This window comes from Sturnira hondurensis, unplaced genomic scaffold (assembly GCF_014824575.4).
Source record: "Sturnira hondurensis isolate 20B ecotype Veracruz unplaced genomic scaffold, ASM1482457v3 Scaffold0008196, whole genome shotgun sequence".
Classification (NCBI taxonomy): domain Eukaryota; kingdom Metazoa; phylum Chordata; class Mammalia; order Chiroptera; family Phyllostomidae; genus Sturnira; species Sturnira hondurensis.
In genome coordinates, this window is record NW_028080827.1 from 19,989,860 (window position 1) to 20,007,949 (window position 18,090).

Consider the following 18,090-nt stretch of genomic DNA (forward strand, 5'->3'; position numbering starts at 1 on the left):
GTTTTCAGTTTGATGCAGTCCCATTTGTTTACTTTTTTCTTTTCTTTCCCTTCCTGGGAAGATAATAGCCAACAAAACATTTCTATAAGCAGTAGAAATCTGAGAGTTTGCTGCCTGTGTTTTCTTCTAGGATTTTCATGGTTTGGGGTCTAACATTTAAGTCTTTGAACCATTTTTAATTTTTTCTTGTGTGTAATGTAAGAAGGTGGCCTAGTTTCATTTTTCTGCACTTATTTGTCCAATTTTCCCAACACCATTTATTGAATAAACTATATTCACCCCATTGTGTGTGTCTGCCTCCTCTGTTGAATATTGACTATAAAGGTGTGGGTTTATTTCTGGGCTCTCTGTTCTTTTCCATTGATCTCTATGTCTGTTTTTATGCCAGTACCAGGCTGTTTTGATTACTATGGCTTTGTAGTACAGTTTGATACTGGGTAGTGTGATTCCTCCAACTTTGTTCTTCTTTCTCAGGATCGCTGTTGCTGTGCAGGACCTTATGTGGGATTGTTCTAGCTCTGTGAAATACATCATTGGAATCTTGATAGGAATTGCATTGACTCTGTAGATTGTTTTGGGTAGTATGGACATTTTAATGATGGTAATTCTTCCTATCCATGAACACAGTATGTGCTTCCATTTCTTTGTATCTTCCTCCATTTCTCAGTGTCTTATAATTTTACATGTACAGGTCTTTAACATTATTGGTTAGGTTTATTTCTAGGTATTTTATTCTTTTTGAAGGAATTATGAATTCTGCTGTTTTCTTGATTTCCTTTCCTGTTAGTTCATTATTGGCATATAGAAAAGCAACTGATTTCTGGATATTAATTTGTATTCTGCTATTTTGCTGCATTCATTTAGCAGTTCTGGTAGTTTCTTGGTGGAATTTTTGGGGTTCTCTATGTACAATATCATGTCATCTGCAAATAAAGACAATCTTACTTCCTTTCCAACTTAGATGACTTTTATTTCTTCTTCTTGTCTGATTGCTGTGGCTATGACTTCTAGTACTATGTTAAATAAGAAAGGTGAAAGTGGACATCCCTGTCTTGTTCCTGATCTTAAAGGGAACGCTTGTAGTTTTTGCCCGTTGAGTATGATGCTGACAGTGGGTTTGTCATAAATGGCCTTTATTATGTTTAGGTATGTTCCCTCTGTTCCCATTTTCCTGAGGGTTTTTATCATAAATGGGTGCTGAATTTTATCAAAAGCTTTTTCTACAGTTATTGATATGATCATGTAGTTGTTATCCTTCATTTTATTTATGTGGTGAATCACATTTATTGATTTGCAAATGTTGTGCCAACCTTGCATTCCCGGAGTAAATCCCAGTAGATCATGGTGCATGATCTTTATGATGCATTGCCGTATTCAGTTTGCTAATATTTTGATGAGGATTTTAGCATCTATGCTCATGAGAGATATTGGCTTATAATTTTGTTTCTTTGTAGTGTCTTTATCTGGTTTTGGAATTAGGGTGATGCTGGCCTTGTGAAATGAGTTTGAGAACCTTCCCTACTTTGATTTTTGTGAAATAGCTTGAGAAGGAGAGGCATTAGGTCTTGGGATGTTTGGTAAAATTCAGCTGTATAGCCCTCTGGTCCAGGGCATTTGTTTATTGGTAGTTTTTTTTATTGCTGCTTCAATTTCATCAGATGTAATCTGTCTATTCAGACTCTGATTATTCCTCATTTACTTTTGGACTGTATGTTTCTAGGAATTTACTCATTTCATCTAGGTTGTCCAGTTTGTTAGTATATTTGCTCATAATATTTTCTTACAATCCTTTGTATGTCTTTGGTGTCAATTGTTATTTCTCTCTTTCATTTTTTATTTTATTTATTTGGTTCCTTTCTCTTTTTTTCTTGATAAATCTGGTTAAAATTTGTCAATCTTGTTTATCTTTTCAAAGAATTAGCTCTTGTATTCATTGATATTGTGTATCATTTTTTAGACTCTATTTCATATATTTCTGCTTTGATCTTTATTTCTTCTGTTCATGTTGGTCTTTGTTTGTTGTTCTTTTTAAATTTCCTTTAACTGTGAAGTTAGATTGTTTGTTTGAGCTTTTTCCTTTTTTTTGAAAGATAGGCCTGTAATGCTATGAATTTCCCTCTCAGGATTACTTTCCCAGTGTCCCACAGAGTTTTGAATTGTTGTATCCTCATTTTTATTTGTTTCAAAGTATCTTTTGATTTCTTCCTTGATCTTATTGTTGACCCATTCATTGTTTAATAACATGTTATTTAGCTTCCATGTCTTTGTGTGTTTTTCATTGTTCTTGTGATGGATTTTTAATTTCAGAGCATTGTTGTCAGAGAAGATGTTTGATATGATTTCAATCTTATATTTATTGAGACTTGTTTTGTGTCCCAACATGTGGTTTATCTTAGAAAACATCCATTTGCACTCGAAGAGTATGTATATTATGCTGCTTTGGGGTGAAATGCTCTGAAGATATCAATGAAATCCATTTGACTAGTGTGTCATTTAAGGCCAGTGTCTCCTTGTTGATCTTCTGCCTTGAAGATCTATCCAGTGAAGTCAATGGGGTGTTAAAATCCGCAACTATCACTGTATTTCTATCAATCTCTTTTTTTATGTCCATCAGGATTTGTTTTGCATATCTAGATGCTCCTGTGTTGGATGCATGACTATTTACTAGGGTATATCCTCTTGTTGGATTGTTCCCTCTATCATTATGTAGTGTCCTTCTTTGTCTCTTAGTATAGCATTTGTTTTAAAGTCTATTTTGCCAGTTACGAGTACTGCTACCCCAGCTTTTTTATTCTCTTCCATTTGCATGAAATATCTTTTTCCAACCTTTACTTTTAGTCTGTGAATATATTTCCATCTGTTTGGGTCTCTTGGAGGCATCATATATATGCAAAAGAAATTTTGCGTGTTGGCCCTTTAAGAGGCTGTCTGTATCTCCAGCCATTTCTCCCAGGCAGACAGAAACCCTGCTGCTTTTCACAGGGGGGTGTTATCTGGGTTCCTTCCGGCTCTGGTGCTGTAGGCTGTGAGCTCAGCTTGGAGTTTAATCCCCACACTTCTCAGGGGGAACCCCCACCCGGGCATCAAAATATCCCTGCAGCACTTCAGCTGCTGCCTGTGGGAACCCAGCCAGCCCTCTCGCATCTTCTCTGCACTGCATACCAGTCACGTTGTGGTGAACTGGTTTCTTCTGTCTGTCCGTGGTTATAAGCTTCTTATTCATTTGGTTATTCTGGATACTTTCTCTACAGTTTAGTTGCAATTCCAGATTAGTCCTGTGAGGATGTTAGTGTAGCTTCCACTCACTCCTCTGCTATCTTGGATCTCCCACATGTTTCTTGAATACCCGCTCTCTGCAAGGTAATGCACTCAGCAGTATGGGAACCATAACACAGCACCAGCCAACATTCAGGGCCTGAGGGACACTGTTCTCAGGGTTCTGTTGCTGGCTTCCTGTCTGCACCTTCTCATATCCTTTACTGGTTCCTTCTCATCTTCCTGAGTTCTGAATTTGGAGTCCTCAAGTCCAGTCTTCAGACCTTTTCTCTATTTGATATAAGTCCCAAGAGAGCTTTTCTAGTTCTGTGGCTTTACGTAGCGTCTTCTGTTGATGATGTCCTGTCCTCAGTCCTGAACTTTAGGCTTATATCCATCTACTTACCAGTTATATGTCTTTTAGGCATTTCAGAATTCAGGTAAAACTGAACTCCTGATTTCCTCTGAAACCTGCTCCTTTTACTGTTCTTCCACTCTCAGTAAATGGAAACTCTGTTCTTCAAGTTGCTTGTTGCAAAAACTTTACAGTCACTGGTAATCCTCCATTTTCTCTCATAACACCAGATTTATCCTCAAATGTAGTTGGCTCTTCCTCACAATAATTTTAAGAAGCCAACCACCTCTCACCACTCTTTTCCTGCCCCCCTATTCCCAACCTCTGGCATCTCTTGCTGGGATTATTACAGTAGCCTGCCAATTAGTCTTCCAGTTTCTATCCTTACTTTCCTACGGTGTGTTCTCTTTACCCAGCAACCAAAACAATCTTTCTAAAATATGTATGAGCTTTCCTTCCTCTCACCATAGCTCTCATGTCGCTGTGAATAATAGTCAAAGTCTTCACATTGGTCTAAATGGCACTACACAGTCTGGCCTCCCACTTCCTTTCTAACCTCATCTCGTACAACTACCCCCCTTGCTTATTCTACTTCCATACACATCAAACACACACTTCCACATTGGGACCTCTGAACACACTATCTCCTCTGTCTCCAGATATGTAGATGTTGTGCCCCTTTACTGTTCACGTGTCACCTGCTGAGAGAGGCATCCCTGGACCTCCCACCCTAATATAAAAAAGCATACCTGTAATCTTGGTCACTCTCTATATCCTTAGCTTTAATTTTCATTGCACTTCCACTGCCTGACATATATCATAGTCAGAAAAAGTGACCTGTGTGTTACATACTTTATTGACCTGCTTTGTGCCATAGTTTTTAAAAAAAATAAATTTTATATACCTGGAAATAATGGATATTCTCAGTTTGATTGACAAAGAGGTTCATATAGGATCAGTGACTAGCCTGTTAATTGTGATGTTAAGATCTTCTATACCTTATTAATTTTGATCTGATTGATCTATTGATTACTGAGAAACATTCTCCCACTTTGTCTATGGGTTTGTCAAGTTTTCCTGTAATTCTCTCTGTAACATTTAGGTCGCTTTTTCTGACTGTAATACAATTAGTTTAGAAATCAATAAGTTAAACCCCTTATACAATTGGAAATTAGAATACACACATATAAATAACTTACAAGTCATAAAATGCATCATAATGGAAATAAAAATATTTACAATTGAAGAATAAAAAAATACTGTATATGAAAATTCATGGATGCAGCCAAAGTCTTACTTAAGGGATAGTTTTTTGTACATACATTAGAAAAGAAACAATATTAATAGGCTCAGCAGCCACCTGAAGAAAATTTTTAAAAGGAGAGGGGGGTTAAACCTGAAGGAAGTGGGAAGAAAGAAATACTACAGAAAAAAATATTAATGAAATTAAAATTCAAGAAACCCAAAAGCTGATTTCTAGGAAAAACTGATCAAGTATAAGAGAAAAGACACACACACACCCACACACACACACACACACAAATTAGTATTAAAAAAGGCAGAGGGGAAGAAAGGGGGAATAGGAGAAAGGTGGTCAAAAAGCACAAACCTTCAGTTATAAGATGAGTAAGTACAGGGTGTGAGGGACAGCATGATGAGCAGAGTTAACACTGCACAGCTGTGTGGCAGAGAAAAGGTGTTAGAGTAAATCCTAAGATTTCTCTTCACAATGCAAATGCTTTTTCTTGTTTTGCTGTCTCTTTTTATTGTAGCTGTATGAGATGATGGATGCTAACTACACTGATAATGGTAATCATTTTATAATGTGTATAGTTCAAACCGCTATGCTGTACACCTTAAACTTACACAGTAATGTATGTCAATTGTATCTCAATAAAACTGGTGGGGGAGAGGGGCGTACTTCTAGACAGAGCAGAGATTTTAAAAATAAGAGGGTACTATGAATAAGTTTATAACAAGAAATTTGAAAACAGAAAATGGCCAGTTTTCTAGAAAATTTTAAAACTGTCTTAAGAAAAATAAACCTGTAGCAATTAAGGAAATTTATTCATTCAATCAACAAATGTTTAAAAAATGTGTCCAGCACAGTTTCAGACACTGGAGATATAGCAGTGAACAAAAGAAAAAACAATGAAAGTCCATGTTTTCATAGAGCCTGCTTTCTAGTGGTAGGAAACAAGTAATAAATTAGATGTTGATGAACTCTATAAAGACTGAAGAACGAGAGAACGAACTGTTTCATATAGCACAGTCAAAGAGATAACACTGGACTTGAAGGTAGGGGTGGAGCAAGCCGAGTGGTTCAGGCCTGCGGAGGACCGCGTTTGGTGGAACAAAGTGAGCGTTGTGTCTCAGGGAGACCAGCGGGAGGAGGGATTGGTGAGCTGACTGAGGTCTAGATCCCGACGTCCTTGTAAGGACTTTTGATTCCGCAGTTAGAAATATACCCAGGTGGGGGTGGTGATAATAACTCCTGCTCATGTTACATATCAGTTATATCTCAGTAAAGCTGAGGGAAAAATAAATCCTGTTCATAATATTATGGAATTAATTAAATGTGTGTAGAATTTCCTTGTAAAATACCATCCAAGTGGCATGTTTCTGTTTCATCCAGAAGTAATAATCATTTGTTGAATGTTTATTACATAGAGAGTGCCTACCATGGGCCAGGACTTGTACAAAGCATAAAAATATATAATCAAATGTGATAGTTATGCCAAGTATGGGAGACAGACCCGATGAGCAGTATTTCTGCATTGTACTCTAGGAGTTATAACAGAGCTACTAAAATCTCAAGGCTTAGGAGAGGCCTCAAAGTTTTATAGTTTGTGAGTTGACCCTTGAACAACACTAGTTTGAACTCTGTGGCTCCACTTATATGTAGATTTTTTCCCCCAGCAAATACCTGTACCATATTTAATCCACAATTGGGAGTCCAAAGATGTGAAGGACTGACTAGATGCATTGTTCCATACCATTTCATGCATGGGCTTGAGCATCCGTGGATTTTGGTATCTGTGGAGGCACCAGGACCAGTCTCCCTCAGATACTGAGGGTGGTTGAGTTTTCGGAAAGTCAGAAGTTATGCTTGGATTTTCGACCATGCAGTGGGTAGGCATCCCCACTACATTCTGTTCAAGAGTCAACTGTATACTAAAGGAAGGTATGTGGATTCTTTTTAGGGTGACTTATGTTTTTCCTATTCATTTAACCCAAGAAGAATGAAAAATGTAAGGGGCTTATTTAGCCATGGCCACTGTAGGTGGATTTCTGCTGAGACGGCACCTCAGCAAATGTGGCCCTGATCACATCTGTCCACAACGTAAGTAAGTTACAGCAGCGGGCACGAGAGAAGCACAGTGAGAAGTCTAGAACTGGAATCGTGGTGTAACCACCACATGTCAGATGGCTATTTTAATTCTTTGTCCTCAAAGTCAGTTCAACAGAAGTAATTCTACTGGTTTTTCTTAATAAATATGTTGCAGCCATTTGCCTGGCAAATGCCTGAAGACTGGCAAAGTCTTCATTGTTAGAGCTAACTTGCTGTTAGTCTGTTCCAGTAGTTTCTACTCTCAGAACACCTAGCTACCCTAAACACTTCCAGTTTCTTAAAATATAATGCACGCCAGCCCTGTCTTCAACACTTTACCTATGTTACCTCACTGAATCCTCACAACTCTGTAATGCGGGAACCGATTTCCCCATTCCAGACTTGAGACAACTGAGAAGAGTGAGGTTTACTAATAGTCCAGGTTTACATTATTAGGAAGAGGCAGAGCTGGGATCGGAACCCAGGCAGTGACTTCAGAGCCTCCACCCTTCTTCGCTCTGCCTGCCCAGGCAGGTCGGCAGTGACTGCGGGATACTTCATTGTCTGAAGAGGGTCAAGTATGGTGGTCCTTCACCTGATTGAAGTAGGCCACACCTCTGTGAGTTTTGAATTATGAGTTCCCCTGTTTAAAACACAAGAAACCTGAAACATTACTATATGATTCCTTTGGGTACTAAAATATATATATTCTGCCACAGTTCCAGTCTCAGACTAGTGTGTGAGTTTAGACAAGTGTTTTAAACCTGGGTTTTGGATGTTTCCAGTGTAAAAGGAAAGGATTAGACCCAACAAGTCTCCTTATTTCCTACTAGCTCAGTGACTTTTCTGATTTCTATCCTCTGGTAGAATTAACAGTTGACATCACCATTTTTGTCAGTCATCTGGAACCAATTGTTCCAAATGAAAAAAGAAAGTATGAGTGATAAGTGTTCTCTTTTGCTGGGCTCTTTTTTATTTTAAATACTCAAAAAATTATACCAGTGTACTAGCTTTTGCCATCTTGAAGTGTGGTGTTGCGTGCTTAGTTCTAAGGGCCGGGAATATTTCCTGAAAGTCTGTGCTGGTCTCAAGCAAAATGGAGCACTCAAGACTAAGCACTGAAAATATCTCATGCATTGCTTTCTCCATGCACTCATTGGGACAGGTAATTACTGTGGCAACAGCAAACTAATTTGAAGTGTTAGCTGTTAATTAAAAGGATGCAAAGGTGTATAGTTGTCTTTTGGTGTAACCAGAGCCTCCGTTCAAACTTCATTAATCACTTTACAGTTAATGTGTTGCAGAAGGTCAAGACTATTGAGATGCAGTATCCGTTGCAAGTAAACAAATTCCTTTTCTCCAGGTGGAATGCCATTTGCAAAGTTAAGGGGCACACTCCACTCATACCTGGCATTGCCTTTGTCATCCACTTCTCCTCGATGATTAAATGTTAAATCGGTACTGTCATTGCACTGTAAACCAAACCACACAGCATCTTTGTAGCTCGAAATCGAACCCCAAATTCCATGGATGAATTAGCGTGCATCATAATTAAATCATCAAGCCTCCCCTTGTATATCACTTGGAAATAAGAGACCTTTCTTTTGGAAAAGAGATCAGCTTTCTTGACAAGCTAATTAAGTTACCAAACCGTTGAGCATGGGGTATACATATTAGACTGTCTGCTGATCATTTACTTATCGCTGCTATTGGTCTCAAAAGTCCAGGGTGTTGTCCAAAGTAACAGCACTGTTCTTTTTATGAGTTTTGAGTCCTTGTGTCTGCATTCAGTTGTTGGTCTTCACATTTGAGTCTTTGGTTAGTGATTCTAATACAGACTGTTTTTAACAATTGAAATTGGGGGAGTCTGTGGTATATAAGAGGGAAAATAACATATCATTATTAAATTTTACATACTATATTACCTATATTTACATGGAATAAAGTTGCTAAATTCCTTCGAATCACATTTCAGATTAGCTTAGTCCAACAACTTCTCTGCCAGGCACTGAGGAAAACACAGCGTATGTCTTTATATATCACTTTATTAACATGAATCCGGGTATGTAATGAATCAAATCATAACCTGAAAATGTGGTTTCATGTTGTAAATCTGATGTTAACATAGATAGTGAAGTAAGTGGTAATTTGTTCTAAACCCTTTATCATATTGGGGTTCCACTTATAAAACATCACTTCATATAAAGTATAAAAATTTTTAAATAAGTTTTATAAACTTAATAGTATTTATGTACACTAGGGAAGTTGATATTTAGAGAAAGTCTGTAGATTCTTTTACAGATTAAAGAACTCTGGTAAAGTGAACAGTTGCCAAATTTTATAATCTTGCTTTTTCCTTTAAATGAGATATAATTTCTCTATAATTAATAAAATAAAGGTTGAGTTTACCTTCCAAAATTGGCTCAACTTTGTCCTCTCAAGAAGGAAAAGCAGAATGAATTTTTATAGCAGTCATATATAGATACTTACATACATTTACATGTTTTTCCTAGTCTTACCTGAATTTGTAACATTGTATGTGAAAAGTTATAAGTCCTTGTAGGTTCTTAATAACTAAATTACATCCATAAGTCTGTCACTTTAAAAATACTTGTCAGTGATTGCACAGTTCTGTGAATTTACTAAAAATCATTGAATCACACACTTAAAACAAGTGAACTTCATCATATATAATTATATTTCAATAAAGCTCTTTTAAAAATTTGTTAGAATAACCACACAAATACTTCTGCCAAAACAACAGAAAATGTTTTCATTTGATAATAATGGAATGCATATATATATTTTTGTAATCATGTAAGGTGATGGTTGTTAACTAGACATGTTGGGGTGATTCGTTTGCAATATACATATATAAATATCAAATCATTGTTATATATCTGAAATTAAGATAATGTTACATGTCAATGAGAGCTCTAAAAATAATAAAATAAATGAGCAATTTTTACTACCAAGTAAAATTTACTGCTTAGTAGTAGAAATTGGAAACCTGGTAAAATTTTGTAACTTGGCCTCTGAGGATGGGGAGTTCCTGGCAAGCTGAATGACATTCCTCTTCACGTTCCTGCCCCTCACCACTTACCACTAGCCAGGTGAGAGGAAGGACAATCAGCTCTCAGCTAACGTGCAGAATCTTCTGTGGAGCGAGACTTGAATTCTTCCAAAATAATTTGTTTTTTCATGCTCTCATGGACGTGCAGTAACAGTGCCTGTTCGTGTTGCGTGCTTCATTCTGAATTTTTTATATGAGGCCGATTGTTTCTGGATAATGGTCAGAATGGGTAGTCCTTGAAGTACATGTATGAAAGGCCACACATTTCATTGAACACAAAAGGTCTTGATGAAATAATGGCATTTACTTCTACAAACCTTATTCTCCGTTTTATGAATGAATGTATTCATACTTCTTGACTTAAATTGTAGTTATTTCACTGTATCTCACCACTTGAGCTTTTCTCTCTTCTGAAGCTTTTTAAATATTAAGAGATGCCAGTTTTAGGAAAGGATGAACCACATATTTGAATCTTACAAATCTGTGACTTCTTATATGAATTTATATCTTAAGCTATAGCTAATTCCATATTATTTTGATGAAATGTGGGAATATAGTTGATTTGTATGTATAATTGAAATAAAAGGAAAACCTACCATTTTGTAAGGCTTTGTCTAGTGCTTAGCATAGACAAACGCTTATGCTCCAAACACACTCGCACACTCGCACACTGACACGCTCCTGCACTCCCACACTCTCAGTGGCACTGACAGTGTGTTGTAGAGGAAATAGAGCCAGAAGACCTGGATTTGAAGTGTCGTTCTGCCACTTACTGACTTTGTGCTGTTAGGCAAACTGCTTAACTTTTCTATGCTTCAAAGTTCTCATCCATAAAAGGAGAATAATGCCAGTATTACCTTAGAGGGTTATTTTAAGGTAATGTGTAATGAATCATTTTGTAAACCATTGAGTTCAATAGAAATGTAAATTACTGATGTTATTAGTATTCTTTGGAAGAGTCACACATCCCACTGCTATAGATGTGTTCAGATTTGCACTTATGTTCTTAACTATCGTCTAGGTTGTTTAGTGATCTCAAGTAATTTTGTTATTGTTCTTTCTTCCCATAGAGCATATCATGTCCCAAGTGGGAAAACGCTAGCTGTAAAGGTAAGTGGTGTGTAAATTCCATGAAATTCATGACATTCTTGGTGCTTCTACACCCCTCCCACTTCTCTACATTTAGCTTGAGTCACAGGCGGTCATGAAAAGGAAAGGAAACAGTTTCAGGTTTGGCTGGTAGGTGGCGGAAGCTGTGGCACTTTTGTAACATTCAGGCTCCTGAAGATGTTTTAAGTAGCAACTTAGCATTGGTGAGTCTTCTCATCACTGTTGCCTCCACTTCTTTCTCTGTTTCCTGCCAAGTGGCATCACTGTCTTTGTCTTGCAGATCAGAACCTTAGTAGTTATTCACTCCTTTTTTTCTTTTATCTCCTACATCTTCTAAGTAACCATAACCTGTCAGAAATTTTTCCTGAAATGCGTCCATTTGTCACTTTCTTTCTATTCTCATCCTCATTGCCTGGGCCTTGTATCAGGCTCACCTACTCCATACCTGGACTTCTTTTAACAATTTCATCATTGTGCTTTGATCTTTTTCTTCTCCTGTGCCCCTTGCCTCTGCAACCAGAGTTGAGAAATTGAATCACAGGTCTGACCACGTCACTGTCTTGGCACCCAGCCCCATCCCTCATCTTGTACATCGTAAAACCTAAGATGTCTGACCCTCTACCAGATTCCGAAATAGCCCAGCACCGCACCCACCAGCAGTCGAGCTGCACGTACCTCATGGATGTTCCGGCCGTTACCTAAGATACTCCTCGCCTGCTGCTACCCCGTTTGTGCTCTGCACCTCATCCCTGCCATGCTCCAGCATCCCGGTCCTGCCCTGACACTTGTGGCTTAATATCTCTGGCATTGGCTGTCAGAGCTTCATCTTCCTCTCATTTTATCTGAGATTTTCCCAATGGGCTCTCTTGAACTGTGCTTCTGGCTGAACCCTGGGCTTCCTCGGGTTCCACAGAACCCCACTTCTGACCCTCTAACCCTGGGTTCTTAGCTAACGGGCTGGTTAGGCCTGCTTTGTGCCTCACCCCAGGAACGGGCCAGGTCCTCTTCAGATCAGCCCCTTCCTGCTTTACAGCCACGCCCTCTGCATTACCTGTCTGTGACCTTTTGTCACGCCCTGTATCTCTCGTCTCTAAACCCTTAATAATGAGAGCTGTTATTTTTTGTGTGACTACTGTATGCCAGTTACTATGCTAGATGTTGTCATATAACTATTATCTTTAATCCTTAAAAACTGCAGAGTTGGCCTGTGCATTTTAGATTTGAGAGGACTGAGACTCAGAAAGCTGAACTGTTCAAGATAACACAGTTGAAACAGCCAGGGCCAGGACTTAAAACAAAATCCGTTTGATTCCAAAGCGTGTGTCCTCTGCCTCACCAGGAAGCCTTTGTACAAGGATTGCCATTGCTCCTCTTCCGATTTCCGTCTGTCCTTTCACGGTTCATCTCCTCCATGATGCCCTCTTAGCTATTCCCAGGGAGAGTTAGTCTCTTTCCCTTACACTTATGTAGTATATATTTCTACATCTTTTATCTAGAAACTGGGAATCCGAACAATTAAATTGCAGTTGATTATACCTTTTAGTAAGGCTAAACCAAAGCAAAGACTCAGTGTAGTTGAGTTTTTTTTCCATACTACACCTGGTACAACACCTGTAATGTATTATGCGGCATTATGAAGTCCAGTTTTAATAACCCAAGTAGCTTTAGGTGAGGAGATACAACAGCACTCTCTCTCAGGATATTTTCTTTGGTGTTCCAACCAAGTAGGCTCACAGAATTCTAGAACTGAAAGAGATCTCAGAGACCATCTGTGGAAGCCCCACGTTTCACAGAGGAGGAACCCGAGGTTCAGAGAGTGCCTGGGGTAGGTACAGTGGAGCCCGTCTCCATCACAGCCTTCCCGAGCTCACTGAGTGCGGCTCTGATGCAGCACCCCGCATCAGGTTCTATTCCGTGCCTACCGAGCCTGTCTCCACTCCGAGGACACCTCCAGCACTTGGGCAGTGTTTTCCTTCCAGTCGAGTTGGTTGTCCTTTAATGTCAGAACTCTTAGACCATTGGCATCAATATATTTTAAGACAGTCAACTCTAGGGTAATTCACCCCAACATAGGGGAGCACTGCTTTAAACCAACCACAAAAACCTCGTTTGACTTTTGCATGTACATTATAACTATTCATAATTTCATACATTTTGAATTACATTTAACCTAGGCTAACATTAAAATTCTTGTGCATGACTGTTTATGTGGGTATGGCAAAGGTGTTACAGTTGTTTCTGGAAAGATTAAAAGCAGTTGTAAAGAGGATACATTTTGAAAGAGGTGTTGAAGTCGAGACTGTCAATCAGTAAAAACAGCAGTGGTTTGCAAGTCCACGACGCGTCAGACCCAGCCATCAGGCTGAGCTTTACAACAAGGGCCGAATTGCGTTCACTTTGTATCTCTAAATTCTACAGCGTGCTAGACGGTCAAACGGAGCTGAGCGAAGGGATGATTTAAGAGTAGGTGTGATTATTCTGTTTACTCTTTTTTGCTTCCCTGAGCTTTTGGCAGTGAAGGCAAAAAAACGTGATGCTTAGATAATAGTCATAATCTAAAAAAAACGAATGTACCATTACTTCAAAATTGGCAGAGTTTTCCATTAAATTTTAGAAGTGGTTAGTTCCCAAATCTGTGGGGATTTTCCAGATAGCTTTGTTATTCATCTCTAGTTTAAATCAGTCATGGTCAGAGAATATACTTTGTATAACTGGAATTATTTTAAATTCATTGAGATTTTTATGACCCAGAATGTGAATTATTTTGGTAATTCCTGTGGACACGAAAGGAATGTGTAGTCCGTTATAAAGTGTATTATATAAACGTTAGATCAAGTTGTCTGATAGTGTTGTTTAAAATTATCTTCACTGAGTTTTATCAGTTTATCTATCAATTATTGAAAAGAGAGGGTCGAAATCTCCAGCAGTAGTTGTGGATTTGTCTGTTTTTTCCTTACAGTTTTATCATTGGTTTACTTAATATGTTTTGAAGGTCTGTTAGATACGTTTAGGATTGTTTTGACCTCTGGATGAATCAGTCCCTTTATTGTTATGAAGTGACCTATTTTATCCATGGTATTATTCTTGGCTGTAAAATCTACATTTTCTGATATTAGTATAGCTACTCCAGCTTTGACTGCTGTTAGCATGATATGCTTTTACTTTTAACCTGCTGGGTCTTTGTATTTGACACGGATTTCTTGTAGGCAGCGTATAGCTGGGTCTTGTATTTTAATCTAATCTGATAATCCCCACTTTTATTTGGGGCAATTAAATCATTTACATTTTGGAATTATTGATATGGTGAGATTTTAATCTATCATCTTGCTCTTTGTTTTCTGTTCTGTCCTTTTTTTTTTAGCAGTTGCCTTAGAGTTACTTTAACTTATTATAGTACACATTCAAGTACCACTGTGCCACTTTATAACATGAGAATTTTACATAATATGCTTTACATAGTGGATGTTGCTTTTCTTATCCTGGCTTTTGTAATCATACATTTTACATACTCGTGTTATAAACCCCCAAACACATTGTTGCTGTTTTTGCTTTAGAGTTGTCTTTTAAAGACATCGAAAAAGTAAGGAAATATTTATATTTCCTCACATTATCACCAGTTCCAGTGCTCTTCATTTCTTTGTATAGATCCAGATTTCCATCTGGTATAATTTCCTTTCTGTCTGAAGACCCTCCTTTCTTACCTTTCTTTCATTTTTTTAAGTGTTGATCTGATTTATTACTTGACTGGAAAACCAGACACTCCACCAGTTCAGGGAGATGTGTAGGTTTGATCCTCCTTGTCATCGCTGGCTCCAGCCCTACCCTGGCCCTCCGTGGCATTGGCCACCCCCATATGGTGACAGGAGGGAGAAGTCGAAGTGCTTCAGGGAGTCCAGGCAGACGGTGAAGCGCAGGACGTTTATTTACCACCTGCTTGCAGACCTGGGTGTGGAGCCAGTGAATCAGCACCTGCATGTGGTGGATGGACTTGGCTGACTAAGCCCAGCTTGAATACCAGGGTCTCTAGGTGCCTCTTGGAGAAATCCTTGATCTTCAGGCCCAGGATATAATTTGGCTTCACCCTGGCCTCATCCAGCTTCCCCCGTGGACCAGGCACCACAATAGGGCACCGCCTTCAAACAGGTGCTGTGGGGCTTTCTCATCCAGCTTCAGTCAGCAGCCCCTGGACAGCCTTGCAGACGTAGGCCAGGGTAAATTTGACCTTCCAGACCTCCCATTTGTTCTAGAGCCCATACTGGCCCATCAGCTTCAGCTCTTGTTTGAGGTGGGATTTCTTGAAGAGGCTCTGCAGGGTCACATAGGTTTTGCAACAAACCCATCTCTGGGCCCCCAGCATGTTGGCTCCTTTGTAACTGAGAAAGAGCTCTTTTACATTTCTTATAATACACAAGTCTCCTGGCAGTAAATCCTTTCTGCTTTTTCATATCTGCAGAGTGTGTATTTGACTTTCATTTTGGAAGGCATTGCTAGAGAGAGAATTCTAGGTTGATCGCTCTTCCAGTGTTTTAAGGGTACAATTTTATTGTCTTTTGGCTTGCATTCTTTCCCTTGAAAAGCTTACTGTCATTTATAATCTTTATTCCTTTCCCTGGCCAGGTGGCTAAGTTGGTTGGAACATCATCCTGTATGCCAAAAAAGGTTGCAGCTTAGATTCCCAGTCAGGGCACATGCCTAGATGGCAGGTTTGATTCCCAGTCAGGGTCCGTACAGGAGGCAACTGATCATTGTCTCTCTCTCTCTCTCTCTCTCTCTCTCTCTCTCTCTCAAATCAATTAACATGTCCTCGAGTGAGGATTAAAAAATAATAATAATATAATAAAATGTTTATCCCTCTGTATATCAGAACTGACCTCTCTGGCTCATTTTAGGATTGATTATGATGAGTTTTTATGTTATTTCCTTCATGTACTTAGGGTTTGTTGAGATTGTTGGGTCTGTGTATTTTTAGCTTGCATCAAGTATGTACAAATTTTAGCTGTTATTTCTTCATGTCTCCCCCCACTTTGGGATGTGAAATTGCATATAGAGGGTCCAGCAGAAGCAAGGCCTGCTTCATGCAGTTGGTAGGGTGATAATATGGGTGTAATCATTTGTAGTTTTAATTTGAACATCTCACCTAAAATGTCATGTGGTGTGCTTGAGTGGGATATTGTCGTGTTACAGAATGACATGCTTATGATTTTGTAATAACAGATTTGTAATAAAAAGGTATTATTTGTGCCAGACCCTGTATATCAGGTTAATTGAAGTTGTTCCACCACAAGAGGATGCTCTGTTGTTTGTTTTAGTCTTTTTTTTCTCTCTAATGTTTTATTTTTGTATAATGTCTGTTGTCAAATACTAAGTTTCATCTTTTCATCTGCATTGTTTAATCTGCTGTTAGTCTTGTTCAGTGTATTTTTCCTTTCAGATATTATACTTTTTATCCTTAGAAGCTTACATGGGTCTTTTTCACATCTTCCAAGTCTCTACTTAATATGCTCAATCTTTCTTTCACTTTCTTGAATACCTGAAATATAGTTAGAACTGAATTAATCATCTTGTCTATTTATTCTACCATAGATGTCATTTCAGAGTCTTTTTTCATATTTAGATATTTTCACTTATAAAAATAACATTTAAAATTTATAAAAGCATACAAAGCCAGTGAAAGTAGTTTAACATGTTACCATTATGTGCGAGAGGGCACACGGTTCACTGAAGTCTCAGCTATAGAGTGGTGAGTGATGTGTGGTTGCCCCACTGGGTGGGAATCTTAGGAAGGAGCTTCATTCCTGAACCTCTATGAGTTCTTGTGTGAGCCCACCGGAGGCAGGAGGTGCCAGAGGAGACGAGCAGCTGTCCTCCTGGGAGACGTTGCTCTCCTCGACCCCATCTGAGGTCAGTGTTCTTTGCGGTATCTCCCTGTTCTCTGGCTGGATGGCTCGGATTCTTTCCTTCTCTGTCTTTGTTACCAACTAGGCACTACCCTCTCTTTTCCAAGGCCATTGCAGAACTCCTGTGCTGAGGGAGGGTCTGGCTTTGAGCTGGAGGCGGAGTTAATACTGTCAGAATCTGTTGTTTTTACCTTCTTCAGGGGGCTGCTCAGATTGATTAAGGAAGCAGTTTTGTTGACGTGCTTCTTCCTAGGTCCTTTTTCTGACTTTCCTATTATTCTTCTTTGTAAAGCTCTTAAATGTCCACTCATCATCACTGCGGGGCATCCTGGAGTCAGAGAACACGGGCCGACACATGGGCACCTCCTTATCCTCAGTCACTTCGTTCACACTTTCAGGGCTCCGGAGTGAGGTCCTCATCCCTCCCGAGGACTTTCCGCCTCTCACCATTGCAGACAGACAGACCACCCAGGGTCAGTACTGACTGATTGCTTTTGCTTCTCATTTGGGGTTGTATTTTCGTGTGTGTGTGTGTGTGTGTGTGTGTGTGTGTTTAAATATCTTATAATTGTTTGTATCGGATGCCAGTCACATGGTGTAGGTGCCAGATATTTCCGCATTTCTATAACCATTCCTGACCTTTATTCTGAGATGCTGTTTAGTGACTTTGAACAGTTTGATCCCTTCAAGGATTGCATTTCAGCTTGTTAGATGGGCCCAGCCCAGTGGTTAGTTTAGAGCTAGTTTTCCTCACTCAGCTGAGGCACTAGCCTTTTGAGTACTCGCCTTGTGCCCTAGCAATTACAAGGTTTTCCACCATGGCTGGTAAGAACACAAATTCTCTCTTAGTGTGAGGTCTGAAGATTATTCCCTCTGGTCTTTTCTTTCTCTGTCCTCAGGTATTTTCCTGACACCTGTGTGCTGATCATTACTCAGCTGAAGACTCCAGGCCCCGCCCCGGATCTCTGGGAGCTCTGTCCATTTGGTGCTCTGTCAGTGACCTCTTGCTGCCTTGGCCTTCTCAGACTCCCAGCTCTGTCTTCTCAACTCAGGGATGTGGCTGAGCTCT

The 18,090-nt window shown here is 39.2% G+C and overlaps 1 protein-coding gene and 1 pseudogene across 3 annotated transcripts in view; one reads left to right on the forward strand and one right to left on the reverse strand.

Annotated features, from left to right (window-relative positions):
- Window positions 1-18,090, forward strand: part of MAP2K5 (mitogen-activated protein kinase kinase 5) — a 264,505-nt gene that overhangs the window by 76,784 nt on the left and 169,631 nt on the right. For all 3 annotated transcript variants that reach the window (XM_037054215.1, XM_037054214.1, XM_037054213.1), the window contains exon 9: window positions 11,085-11,124. In XM_037054215.1, coding sequence (XP_036910110.1) covers window positions 11,085-11,124 — 40 coding nt within the window. The remainder of the gene's footprint in view (window positions 1-11,084; window positions 11,125-18,090) is intronic.
- LOC118992348 (40S ribosomal protein S9-like) lies at window positions 14,836-15,481 on the reverse strand (annotated as a pseudogene).